The sequence below is a fragment of the Adelges cooleyi genome, unplaced genomic scaffold (assembly GCF_023614345.1).
Source record: "Adelges cooleyi isolate 19-005CV unplaced genomic scaffold, UGA_ACOO_1.1 ACOO_flye_CR_arks_rails_tigmint_CR_PRNA_784, whole genome shotgun sequence".
Lineage (NCBI taxonomy): Eukaryota > Metazoa > Arthropoda > Insecta > Hemiptera > Adelgidae > Adelges > Adelges cooleyi.
This window is the reverse complement of record NW_026096496.1, coordinates 1,542,869-1,556,713: the sequence shown is the minus strand read 5'-3', so window position 1 is coordinate 1,556,713 and position 13,845 is coordinate 1,542,869. Positions and strand designations below refer to the sequence as shown.

At 34.2% G+C, this 13,845-nt stretch overlaps 1 protein-coding gene across 1 annotated transcript; it reads left to right on the top strand.

Annotated features, from left to right (window-relative positions):
* Positions 1–244: 244 nt before the first annotated feature.
* LOC126845428 (radial spoke head protein 3 homolog B-like) lies at positions 245–13,563 on the top strand. Its single transcript, XM_050584082.1, has 9 exons — positions 245–366; positions 2,562–2,643; positions 4,424–4,594; positions 8,095–8,223; positions 8,521–8,724; positions 8,960–9,134; positions 9,199–9,279; positions 12,987–13,208; positions 13,370–13,563. The coding sequence occupies exons 1-9, from the start codon at positions 245–247 to the stop codon at positions 13,561–13,563; spliced, it is 1,380 nt and encodes a 459-aa protein (XP_050440039.1).
* Positions 13,564–13,845: the final 282 nt, after the last annotated feature.

Below are 13,845 nucleotides of genomic sequence, written 5' to 3'. Positions count from 1 at the left end.
CTATTCGGCTTGATTTTAGTTTTATATTACAACTCAAATTTCAGGTTTGTCCGCAATGTCGTCATGGGCGACTGTTGAAACTGTTTACCGTTCAATAATAACTAATTTTTATGACAAAAATAATATGTACGTCACCATTTAAGGATCATTTCTAATTGTAATAATGTTCAAATAAATATTACTAGGCGAAATCGCTAGTTCCTCTTCGTTTGCTTATACCCAGACAATCAACTCGTCACGAAAGATGAGTTCCAGAGGAGAACGAGGAGACAGCTACTTCTCAAATTTACGTGGCGCCAACATTAGGAAGCCGTTTGGAAGCAAACCTCAAACATTGTCGATAAGGACTCAACTCGATCGAGAAAAGTGGGTGTAATAATATTACAGGAGTTATGCCGGTCTCTTTAATTTTTGTTGAAATAGTTGGAAGGGAACACGAAAGAAATAATATAAACACTTAAAGTAATAATATTGTTAGAACTATATAGAAAAACTAATCATAATGACAATTATACTAACACAGTATAGATGTATGCATACATACATAGATACAAACATAGTAACGATATTATATTACCTGTGGAACGAGTGTGTCGCTTTGTCACACTCGCATATTCCTAAATCCACAACAAAATTTGACAATTAAATCCACACCTTTATATTTCAAGTTGTTGCTATATATTTGTGGATGCGTTAGAATACAAAACGGATAGACATTTTTAGTATTTAACTAAGACAGCAGGCATGTATTTTTATTACAACAAAAGCATTATAAAAAAGACTATCATGAATCATACAATGATATGCAGCAGAGCTGCCACATACATAACAGTTGTATTTGTATACAAAAATCAATGTATACCTAGTTGATATATAATCTAAAACGATTGCCTAATTCTTATGGTAAATACTTCTTAGTCGTAGAAGCTCTGCGATGTATGCCGGTACTGCCGATAGCTGTTGTATAAAGTTATCAATATAGAAATCATTTCATCAGATTTTTGAATTTTTTAACGTCCTGTACCACGTTGTTTTTTCACAGTTCTTGTAGGAGATTGCTTTGAAAGTTTATGCATTATAGATTTGAATGTCATGGCTAAAGTTTTTAATAAAAACTGTTGAGAGACCCTTTTTGGTTCACTATTGCACTATTCACAAATTCTTTTGTTTTATTATGACGACTAATTTCTACAACTGTGGTGAGAGATATTAAACAATCAGGTTGTTTTATAACTTTCCAGTGCCCAAAAATAAAATAATTTTCCTATCTTCTTCGGTGAACTCGTCACTTGTTAAGACATTTTGAATTAACACAAGGGTGTTTTTTAACTTTCTTACCAACATCGTAAACACAGTTACGATTTTTCTTAAGCTTTTTAATACTTTTTAACCACTTTTGCAATGCGAATTAAGAAAATTAGAGATTTACATAAATATAGCAAAATTGAGGTACTGTGTCGAGGGTCTGACGAGGTTCCTGTACGAGAACCTTCTAAGAGGTTCTATCAAACAATGACTGACTGCTATGTCGCCATAGCCTATGGCTTAGCCCAGAGCTGCCGGGCATGCAGGCGAAGTGGCAGACCCAAAGGGCTGACACAGCGTCTACACGTCCGTTCTCACGCAACAACGCGTAAAAAAAATAATGCATATACAATAAAACAAATAAAAGAATATTCAACCCGATTCCTAGTGCTATAATACAACATTAGTAACATACTAAAAGTCCCTTAAGATTGTATGCCGACTAGCTCCACTAGAGCGCTTTATGTCAATAAAATCAGTTTTTTGGATATATCAACGTAGGAAAAACAGCAAGATGCTTTTTCCGTAATTTAGATTTCCTAGAAAATTACGGGCATCGATAATAAAGAGCTTAGAGTAATTTTACAAACTGTGTTATCTGTGTTCTGTATAGAAAAAATTTGATTTCTTTAACATTTCTAGGTATGGGAAAGTTCTGATCTCATTTGATCTTGCGTGGGTTAGGCTTCACGCCTTGGTCCCTGAACACATGACATAAGTATTGGGTTTCTTTTTTTTTTTTAGAAATTTGCACTGCATAGGTCGTAACTTGAATTACAACCTAACCTAAGTTTCCATAACTTGGATATGATTGACATTGATGGAAAACTCTAGATATTCATTATACATGAGATTGTCGAGACTAGGTATTCGAAGATGCTCAGGAGTTTCTGTAGAATTTAGAATAAAAAGCAACACTCGGTTACCATGAAGTTGACTTACGACATAGTTCCTTCTGAGACGTTTGAAGCAGGTATGATAACAAGAGTTTCTGATCGAAGGGATAAAATAATACTAGATGCATTAGGAATAATTAACTCGTTTGTACCATAGTTAATGAGGGTTTGATGTCCAACTTTTAAAGCTTTTCCAAGAATACCGTTGATTATTGTAAACTAGATGCATTAGGAATAACTAACTCGTTTGTTCCATAGTTAATGAGGGTTTGATGTCCAACTATAAAAAGGTTTTCCAAGAATACCGTTGATTATTGTCTATTGAATTAATCGATAATAATAATTGTGTTTTGTTTATAGCATGTGCAAGCAGTTGCCTTTCCTGAACATCATGCACGATAAGCGAGTGATCAGAGGCAGCAATTTTGTCAAAAAACCATACGTAATTCCCGTCTTTATATCATGCAGTTTTAATGAATGTTAAACTTAGTCAACTGTTTGGTTGAGATTATTTACCATGGCGCGCCTTTGCGTCCGTACGGTGAATTGCCGTCGCTGGAGGACCGCAAGCACTCGCAGCACCTTACAAGACGGCGTTGATCATCTCGGCATCAACCTATTGTTTACAACTCAACGGTGCCGATTATGTGTGTGTGTGTGTGCGAGTAGCTCTTGTTGGCACCCTTTTTTTTTTTTAATTATAGTATTTTTTTTACGACGATTACGAATCTCAAATAGGAAATTGGCGGAATTTTTTAAACGTTACAGCGACTTGAACTTGGAGAATAAAGTTGGGCGAGTCGCCCGCCGTGAGGTGTCGTCCAGTTGCAGCAGTGGACTACGCGAATCACGATTAAAAAACACGGTAGTTGTTTTCAAATACGTTATTAACAAATGATTAGGGTTGGCAGAAACGCTAGGTTTGGTCTCACTAGGTCGCTGACCGCTTCCAGAGAAGTAACTGGTTAGCTTTATTTATTTCCTTTAGGTGAGCTTTTCGGTTAGTTTGGTCATTTTTGGTGTAAACAACACGAATGTTGAAAATAAGTGCTTTTAAACGGAAATGGAGAGTTGTATTGAATGTTTAAAACCGTGTACAAAAATAAGTGGCTCCGATATGATCCACCTGCACTAACAAGAGAAATTCATATCGAGAGCAAGCGGCTTCGATAAGTGACAAGAGCAATAATAATTTTATATGAGAAACGCACAATTCCGGTTTAATTGAACAAGATTTTCATTCGTAGGTGGTTTGTTTTCTGCCTAATCCATTTTGACTGCAAAATCGACACATCTTTCTTTTTAGTCCTTCAGTGTTTTCTTTATAAGACATTTTCTGTAATTTTGTAGATTGTATGTTTATTCCTCATATTCCTTGGCTGAATTTCAGGTGGTGGTTTTATTGGAAACAGGCCGTTTACTAATGACAATCTAAAACCATACATTGTTATTGTTTTGTTTGTTGGGTAAATTCAAGAGAAAGATTTTAATAGTATGGATGAAAAGCTTCTTGTACCACCTTATGGTCTTTCTTTCGCAGTGATTGTTGATCAGAAGATGGCCTTATCGATCAATTTCAGACATATTGGTTGTTTTACAAAGACCTGACAAATGAAATTACTTTTGTTCAAGTAAATATTTTCAAGATTTTTTTTTAAAATTAATTTATACTCATTTTTTGCTATAATCAACACAGTTTATATTAATCTTAACTGTTTTAATTTTTTCTAAAAAAATTCAAAAGACATTTTATTAAGTAAAATTTGCTGAGAATTTTGACTCGTCGATAACTAAATTTGGATAATTAATTTTTAGGTTATTAAATAATAATAAAATAATTAAAAACAGTGAAATGTAATACAAAAAGTGGTGTTTATAGCACAAATGAGTATAAATTAATTTACAAAAAAAGTTTTAAAAATATTTACTAGAATAAAAATTATTTCATTTGTCAGGTCTTTGTGGGATACCATGTATTCTTTAAACCCAAAACAAAAAATCATACTTTCGTCCAAGGTCACTGTTTTCCAGGATAATAAATTCTCTTTTTTTCGGTGGCAGTTGTTAAGCTACAGGTTTTTTTGAAGAGATTACAGATTCGTAATCAACGTAAAAAAACTTAAATATGGTAAAAAAAAAGGAGCCTTGCGTAGTGCATTTGTTCCCAAAATGTTATTACAATAATAAGAAAAAATCCCATTGCTCTCTTTAATTATTCCCAGCTAAACAAAGAATGTTCCGCAATTCGCGAAGCCGAAGCCCGACGACGAGCAATGGCCAGGAAAAAAGCTTTGGACAACCAGACCCGTGCAATGCGTTTGCATTTGGGAGGATCCAAGTTGTCAAAATATAGACAGAACGTCGACAACCACGCTGAAAGTCATTTAGAAGAAGTAAGAAAAAATCCCCTAGATTTTTCATTTACATTAATTTATAAAAAAATGGTTTTGGGGTAACTACCAATTTTTCTGTTACCTATATCCAAAATTATCTCCTACTAAGTTCTCTTGCAACTCGTAGGAAATTTGCTGATATCTCTTTTGTCTACAAACTCATTAATGGCTTTATTTCTTGTTCCCCACGCCTTGATCTTATTCCACTCAACGTCCTACATTTATACGCTAGATTCTGTCCTTCCTTTTATATTACACCGCATCGCAAAACTTATGGATACAATAATCTGATCAACATAATGTTACGAGAATAGAATTGAATTGTTAATTGAGAGGTCACATTTCAAAACGTACTATCCTCCATTCTAGAAAAAACTTAAGCGACTTATGGTTGTATATAACAAAATAATAATAAAAACCCTTAATCATAAAAGTTATATTCTCTCCTCGTATACGACGTATTTCGGCAACAATGTTGTCATCTTAAGCGTTAACGATAGACTGACAGACCTGTACTCTTTAACAGTACTAAATTGTTAAAAAATGTCTATGAACTGTTGGGGCGAATCTATATTTTCTTTTTTCTGCAGAACCTATTCTATACGCCCAAAAACACGATTAGGAGGCATATAGCTATGCCTCCTAACTGGAAATTAATGATTAATATTGGTAAAAATGGTTACTTCACAATTTATGTTAGTAGTGTATTGTTGAGTAAGAATCATCCTTTCTTGCCAGGGATCCTCGAGGATGATCCTTCCTTATCAAAAAAAGGATTGTTATCAATGATAAGATAAACGACATGAAAAAAATGGATGATTGTGAGTATCCATGTGGTATGAAAGATTGTTATCAGTGATAAGAAAAACATCGTCAGACATAATTTTAATAAGATTGTCCATAGTGCTTGTTTGTATTCACTGTTAATTTTTGACCATTCGCATCTGATGTGAATACATTTTCTCTCGCTCAGGTTAACTGTAAACACCGCAGCCGATATAAGCTAAGTATCCACCGTGTTGATATGTCTTCTCGGCTAAATTCTTATTTCTTTTTTCCAGTAGCCACTCATAGTACACACACGCGATATCACTTCACAACTAGATAACCGTTCTAACAGAACTCTTCACGACGCACTACTGGTGGTCCCATTAAAAAGCCCCTTTTTATGCATCTAAGCGTTTGCCCGACGGCCAATGATATTGCAGTTTGTGTTGAATTCGTTCCGGCCAATTGCATTTAACGGTTTCTTATATATATTTTGTTGTCAGCTGCTAATTATTATTATTCAACTACACACAATAGCGCGCTTTTCTTATTCGTTAATTATTATACACCGTGGATACCTTCACAGCCCAATTTTTTTAAAGCCGTTTTTCTTATTACTGATAACAATCTGTCATACCACATGGATACTCACAATCAACTATTTTTTTGATGCAAAAAAAAATTCTTATTACTGATAGCAATCCTTTTTTTGATAAGGGAGGATCATCTTTGAGAATCACTGATAAGAGAGGATGATCCTTACACAATAATACACTACTTATGTTGAATAAAAGTATACATCGTAAACTGATTTCTGTTTTGACCTGAACAAGAATCGAAGAACAGAAAAGTACAGTTAGTTTAAAAAAAACTAGGACAGAGCAAACCTCATTTGGTCCCTTCCTATTATCAGTCTCTTTTCAAGTGTACAAAGTACAATTATTTGGCCCTTGGTTTAAGTCAGATATTACAAAGGTTAAATTATAATTCTAAACCGGACGACAGTAAAATACATCTGTTACCGACAGTTAGGGGATTGGTTGGGTCTACATCATATCAAATGAGCAATTAATACTATCAAACCTTTATTCTTTTAATAGTTCGTAAAATCTTTTGGCTCTTTTTGGACATTTAATTGATTGTAATATGAGTTAATTTTTTAAATCTTGCTTAGGCTCGAGTTGAATTTTGAACTTTTGCTCTGAGCAAAAACTACAAGTACCTTGTCGAGGATGACTGAAGTATAAATGTAATTTATAGTAAAGATTATTTGATACTTGGTCAAGCTAGCAATTGGTTTATTATTGTCAATATTTTTTTTTTAGCCAGTGTGTCAACATATTTTATTGACAAGTCAGGATGTAAATAATTTCTTTCAGAATCACGGCGAATGTGATGGCTCTTCCTACATTTAAAGTCTCTTATATGTTCTTCTATTGAATGAGATATTTCCTCTTAAATCATATTTGGCCGATACAACCTCTTTTCTCCACTGGACTAGAATGGGTTAACATATACTCTTTATTTATTAAATTCTATCTTCTTCTAGAAATAGAGGTAATTGATCAAAAAGCTTCAACAGAAACGTTTAACATATTACCCCTAATAATAGGCATAACATAATTTGCAACTATACGATGTGGCCTGTTTATTTTATTCCGATCTATTTTTTTAGCATCAGTGCAGTTATCATAGAGAGTAAATATTTGGCTTGTTCTACTTAATCAGTTATTTAACATAAATTACTTTTAAATTTGTTTATTTCTGCTACTGATAATTCAGGCACTCTGCTTACTGTTGGTCTTTATTTAGTGGCAGTTCATCCCCAGGTAAAAAAGGGGCCCCTTCTTTTTTTTAATTTTAAATATTATAAATATAGACTCATAAGTTCAAAGTTACAGGAGTGTCAAAAATAGCATACACGCTGTACATATTTCAGAAAATGTTGTCAATGTAAGGGTTCTCTATGACAAATAATTCAGTAATTGCTTTAATAGATGTTTGTTTTACAATTTATTCTCTAAAACAAGTTTTGAACGATAAAATTTGACCAGCAAGAGCTTTAGATAAATCAAAATCATAATATTCTACCAATTTATTAACGGAGTTATAAATATTAATTCTCTGTGCATACTTCATAGTTTTTCTAATATAGGATCATATTTTGAAATAAGAGTTATTATTGATGAAAATAATTGGCATTATTTTTACTATCTTCTGCTTCTCGGTGACCTCTATAAGACAACTTGGATGTAGCTAATGTTAATGTGACATTGATAACCCGATCTAATACCGGTCTTCGAAAATTACATTCTTTTTGAATAGATAATTCCATTTCTTCCGTGGGCGTAGGTTATATTGGGTGCAATTTTAACGTATGAATCGGAATTTGGAACATTCTCTGAAACCATTCACAATTTAACTAAACAAATATCAAATTGAGGACCGTTTATTGATATGACCTATACTTTTTCTACATATTCAATTAAGACATAATAACAGAGACAAAGACATAACATTTTCTAAGAATATGAATTTATACATATGGTTTTTTTTAAGACTACGTTTATACTTTTACAGTAGCTCGTGCTAATTACTTGGTATTATGTTTCTTTGGAGACTAAATTTCTTGATTTTTGACACGGTTATATGTATTACTTAAGGTGCTTTTAAGTTATTTTCCTTTTTTCATTGACGATCTATTACAAATTATTATCGTTGTAATTTTACAGCTGTACGAGAATCCGACATCGCAATCCTTCGGAGCTCAAACTGATGAAATAGGTTGCGAACCACCAACCGATGCGGCTATAGGTATTACGACGGGGACGGACGCATCCACTCAAGTGAACGATAACGACGTGCGTACTAGTTGTGTTATTTAATAATTATTCCTTAAAAGAACAATTTACATCTTCTTGGGTGTTGTGTTGAATTGCTAATATCAATTTACTTAAAAATCAGTATCGGTGACGGTTTTTTTAGTTCCCTTGCTACCTCTCTGGCTTTTTGAAATAAACACACCTTAAATAGACAGTTTCTGAGACATTCAAAATTAATGATAATAACATATGATTCTCTGACGGACACAAATATACTATTGTCGGTGAATGACCCATATACTTGATGATATTTGATAATAATAATATGTTCGACAGTTATACGATTTCGAGACTATGGTAAAGCCTATAGCCGAGTCGCTCTTAATAAGCACCTACAAGCAAGCTATGAAGGAAGTGTTGTACGAAGACGAGTTGGACGCGCAGGCTCGGCACCAGAGAGCGTTACACCTATTGCACACCGTTGAACGAATTGAATCGCAAAGACTGGATCGCGCAGACGAAAGGTTGACCAAAATCACTGTAAGTTTTCAGTAGCTGCATCCCACAAACCTACTAATACGTACAGTGACAATCTAGGTTTGGGTTATTGAGTTCAGATGTCACAGCTGTAAAGGTTTTTAAAAAGTCAACGTTGAAAACCTGCGTATTTCACAATTATTTTGTATTTCAAGCTTTACTTGTGAATATCCCTAAAGGCCGTGTTTTTCCATAAGTCTATAATTATTATTGAATAAGCGTTGGTGATTTTTTTTAGGCCGACCACACTCGTTGGTTTGACGAGTGCGTGAAAAAGGATGCGACGGATCGAAAAGATTTGTCGTCCGTGTTGTCATCCAAAAGTGTGTCCAATCTACTTCCCGAGGTACTAGACGATCTCAACAGGGACGGGGTTGTCTTCGATGCCGACGCAGCCGCTACGACATTAGAAAGTGAGACCGTTTTATTTATATTACTGTCTTGGTATTATATTTTAAACTAACATTTTCATACTAGGACCCGAATTCGTACCGTGGTTAATGGAACAACTACAAGCGGACCATACAAAGCGCGTCGAAAATGCCGATATTTTGAAAGGTAAAAACAAAATCTATGTAAATACCAACGCAATTAGAGCAACAATGTATAGTAATGTTCTTGATAAAACCTATCCAACCATATATCATAAACTCAAATTTAGTTGGTTAACCGATTATTTAAATTTACATTCAAAATCACAATATCACTAATAAGATGACTAAACTAATGCTTAACCATGTTCATAAAATAACACACGTGTTACATTATAAGTATAATATAATATTTATTATTAAACAAAAGCGTAGCTCATAAAACAACATTTGGGCAGAAGACATTATGACCTATACATTTTTTCTGTTTTTGTACCATTATAGTCGAATATTAAAGATGCATTTAGAGCTAAACGTTTGTGTAACTTTTTACAGATATGATTCGGCATGTCGTCAAAAACCGACTGGCGCTGGATCGTTAAACCGTTAGGCGGTCAACGATTAGCGGAGAAAATTGAAACTTATTACCACAGTCAACTTCGCCGGAGAAAAAAAAAAATATATATATATATATATAAATTTGTGTATACTTGGGATTTTTCCCACTTACTACAATTTATCAGCATACAAACAAAAATTAGACCCGTATATTATACAACACGTAGTATGCCAATTATTTTTTTTGAGGAAAAGCCGGCGGTTAACTAGTTTGACCATAGTCGCGTAGTAGCAGCCGTTGTGTGAGTACATGCTCTTGGCCGCTCCGCGACAAAGCGCGTTCCTGTGAACACTTTTTGTCCATTTTTCGTTTTGCGTGCCAAAAAAATCGTCTTGGCCTAAAACGGTTCGAACACGGGTCTCGCAGGTAGCCAAGTCCAAAAATGAACCCACGGCGGTCGTTTTAAAGGAGTTTAAATTCAATTTTAAATTACCCGTGTATTATTATTTGCGTTAGTCTTAGTGTAGTGCGACATATACCGATAACGGGCCCATATTCAAACGCCAATATCTCGGCTTTGGATGGTCGTAGAACCACGATCAAAAAAACCACGTACAACGCCCCTCTCTGGGAATGCGAAAAGTTAAGCCGGTAAACCGTAAGTGGTAAAGCTTTTGTTATTACGGGGCTTTTAACTTGGCTCTGAGCTGGTACTCACCGCCGCGGTGTCAAATTACATTTTAACCGTCGGCCGCGGAATTTCTGGCGGCGAAATTGTTAGTAGGTCGCGGAGCTAGGCCGCGCATACAGAACGTGTCAAATGCGTTAGAAATCTTTTTTCCGAAGAGCGCATCCACGCTCTGTAGCACCCCCCAGCTTGGATGAAAATCCAGCTCGGCACCGAACGTGGGGTCCGCTAGTCGCTAAGACAAAATTGAATTTTCTACGCGCGTTTAAAATTTCATTAAATCATAAAATCGCGTTGTTCGTAGTGGCAATTTTTAGTGTAAAAAATCCCTGTGCCCGATCTGTGTGTGCGAGGTACGGAGCCGCGTCAAACAAGAAGCGTGATACATAGACATAGGGTAATCACCCAAGCAGAAATTTACCAAGGGCGCAGTACTGGCATTCTGTACTGCGCCTGTACTGGCGTAACTCCCAAATGATTACTGATAATCGGTACAGATTTTATGCCGGTATAATAATGGCGCAGTACTGGCGTGACACATTAATGACATTACTGTGGACCAGGCATTAAAAACCATGTATATTAATATACATAGGTTATTAAAATTGAGTATAATTTATAAAACATATTATGTACACAGTGCCGGATCTAGGATATTTGACGCCCGGGGCTAATAAAAAATTAGCGCCCTTATATAGTACGAGCTACAGGGGTCGGAGTGTCAGGTGTTGTCAACACAAAATAGAATATTTAAATAGGTACAAATAATAAAGTATAATTTTATATTAAAAATGTTATTGAAACCATATACTAGTCAATATTATACTTAAAAACGATTAAAAAATATAAACACATAAACAAAAATTAATTTTTAATTGGTTATTTTGATTAAGTAAAATAATTGTATTTGTGAAAATTTAAAAATTAACTTTTCTAGCTTTTTTTGCTGCGAAATCATTTATTATATCTTCATAATTAATTTGCCTTGCTATTTTATTTTCTATAGATATAATCGATAGGTTATTTAGTCTTGCTTGCTCTGTAGTGGATCGTAAATATGTTTTTATTAATTTTAATTTGCTAAAGCTTCGTTCACACGAAGCTGAAGTAACTGGCATTGTTAGATATATTTGGTAAGCAACGGATATATTGGGATATGCATCTTGAAGTTTATTTTTATAAATAAAATTCAACATTTCAAAAAAGGTTGCTTTTTTTAAAACTTCACTTATGTTGTAAACATGCTCTTTGAAGCTCTCTAATTCTGAAATGAATTCAAATTTGTTAAGGTCATTTTCATATTTATTGCATAAATCTACTCCGGATCTTTTTAAGTCTTTCATAGGCCATGAATAATTTATTGTTGGATCTAAAAATGAAAAATCTTGAGCGATATTTTCCATTGATTTAAATCTTTGACGTAGTCCTGTTAAAATATTGTCAATAACATTTTTGATCATTATTAAAAATTTTTTTTCTTCACTTATGTTATAAAAATCATCTTCTGCAATTTCTCCGGGTAAAAGTTTCTTTTTTCGTAATCTGACTTTTGGAAATTCAGTTTCTATGCCTAATGCTTTAGCTTTATTCTTTGAATCGGATAAAGCCTCATTTATACCTTGCTCTCGAAAGTTTTCTAATATTTTAAGGAGGCTTTGAAGATGGCCATCAGTTGGCTTTTTTTTAACAAAGAATATACAATAAACATTTATCGTCGATCGTCAGGTTGGGTTTTCTCCGAAAACAAATAGACTGATAAAGACTGGACAACTATAAAAGACGTCAACACCGGACAAAAATATAAACAAAAGATAAATATATACGAATAATAATAATATTATAGTATGAATAGTAATAATATTACTTTTTCTTGATAGATGTTTGGAAATATTTTATAATTTATACATATTTTATTTATTTATTATGGCTTTTTTTTTATTTTTCATATACTTAAGAGCGCCCTTATACCAACAGCGCCCGGGTCAAGGGTACCCACTTGCCCCCCCCCCTAGATCCGGCACTGTATGTACAAGCAGTATAAACAAAAAATTAACTTATTATTTTTATAACAAACTAATAAACTTTATAAAAACAAATTATCTAAACAAAAATTATTGTGATATATTATGTACAGTGGTCACACTGTTTGTAAGACACACTTTTGATTACAGTATCTAAACTAATAAAGTATAAACATACAGAGTCGACAAGGCGTCGCGTCCATGAGTATGCATTGTTTTAAATATTTAGTTAATTAATCTTATGCTCATTAATATACCTGTAATGTGAAGGCCACATTACAATAAATTGGCGACGAAGACAAAAGTGTTATCAAAAAAACGATTATGCCACCAAAGGTTGTCCAAAAAGTGATGAAAGAAGATGAAAATGGGGCCGCAGTTTAGGTGTACGATGCTATGGGCACGTTGGCGGAATTCAGAAGAGACGGCGATTGGACTATATACAAAGAAAGGATAGAGCAGTATTTTTTAGCAAATATGATTCCAGAAGAAAGGAAGGTTCCGTTATTGATTACTTGAATTGGTGAACACATGTATAAAATCTTAAAGGATTTGTGTGATCCGATAAAACCAGCAGAGCATACTTATGAGACGTTTTAATGGACTTAGAGACGTTTTAATTAAAGATAGATTATGTGAAGAAGAACCGGAAGTGGAACTCAACACATTGGTAGAGTTGGCGGTAAAAAGGGAGTCAACTGTCAAAGCATCATTCAGTGGCGGTACAGAAGTACATAGAATGGGAAAAGCAGTCAACGGTAACAAGCTGACGACAGAGAAAGGAAATAAAGGATTCAACAAGCAATGGTCATTCAAGGAAGGAAGCAGTAAAGTATCGACAAGTTATGGTAGGACAGGGAAGTCAACAAGAAAATGTTTTGCATGTGGATTATCTAACCACGTGTTTATAGACTGTAAGTACAAAAATTATCGTTGTAAGTTGTGTAGGTAAGTCCGTTGGTCATTTGCCAAAAATTTGTAACAAAAAAAAATCATTTTACAAGTGTAGTAGAGAATGAAGAAGTTATAAATATGTTTAAAGTGGAAAAAGTGATGCATGATAGTAAACCAATTATGGTGAAAGTGCTAATTGAAGAAAAAGAGATTGAAATGAAGGTAGATTCAGGTGCTGGTGTTTCGATTTTACCTAAAGATGTGTATGATAGGACATTGCCTTATGTCAAATTAGAACAGAAAAATTAAAAATTAAGAACTTATGATGGATCTATAGTGAAACCTTGTGGTGAGATTAGTGTAGAACTAAATTATAGTAATGTTCTTTAAAAAGGTAAACTGTTAGTGGTCGAAAATGAAAATAGAGTACGTACGTGAAGTTGCCCCCCCCCCCCCACTTTGTCCGATCAACTCCGGATCTTCGACAATATTTAGCAACCTATTTGCAACTAATGCAACCGACTTGAAAACATTTGCGACCTAGTTCCACACAAGATACACGGGGTTCACCGACTTATGCATGTGCTATAA

Bases quoted from the DNA above. Each gene is read 5' to 3' on its own strand.
- LOC126845428 (XM_050584082.1), top strand. From the start codon at position 245: ATGAGTTCCAGAGGAGAACGAGGAGACAGCTACTTCTCAAATTTACGT. The intron at 367-2,561 runs GTGGGTGTAATA...TTTTGTTTATAG, and splicing joins ACTCAACTCGATCGAGAAAA to CATGTGCAAGCAGTTGCCTT. The intron at 8,725-8,959 runs GTAAGTTTTCAG...GATTTTTTTTAG, and splicing joins AAAGGTTGACCAAAATCACT to GCCGACCACACTCGTTGGTT.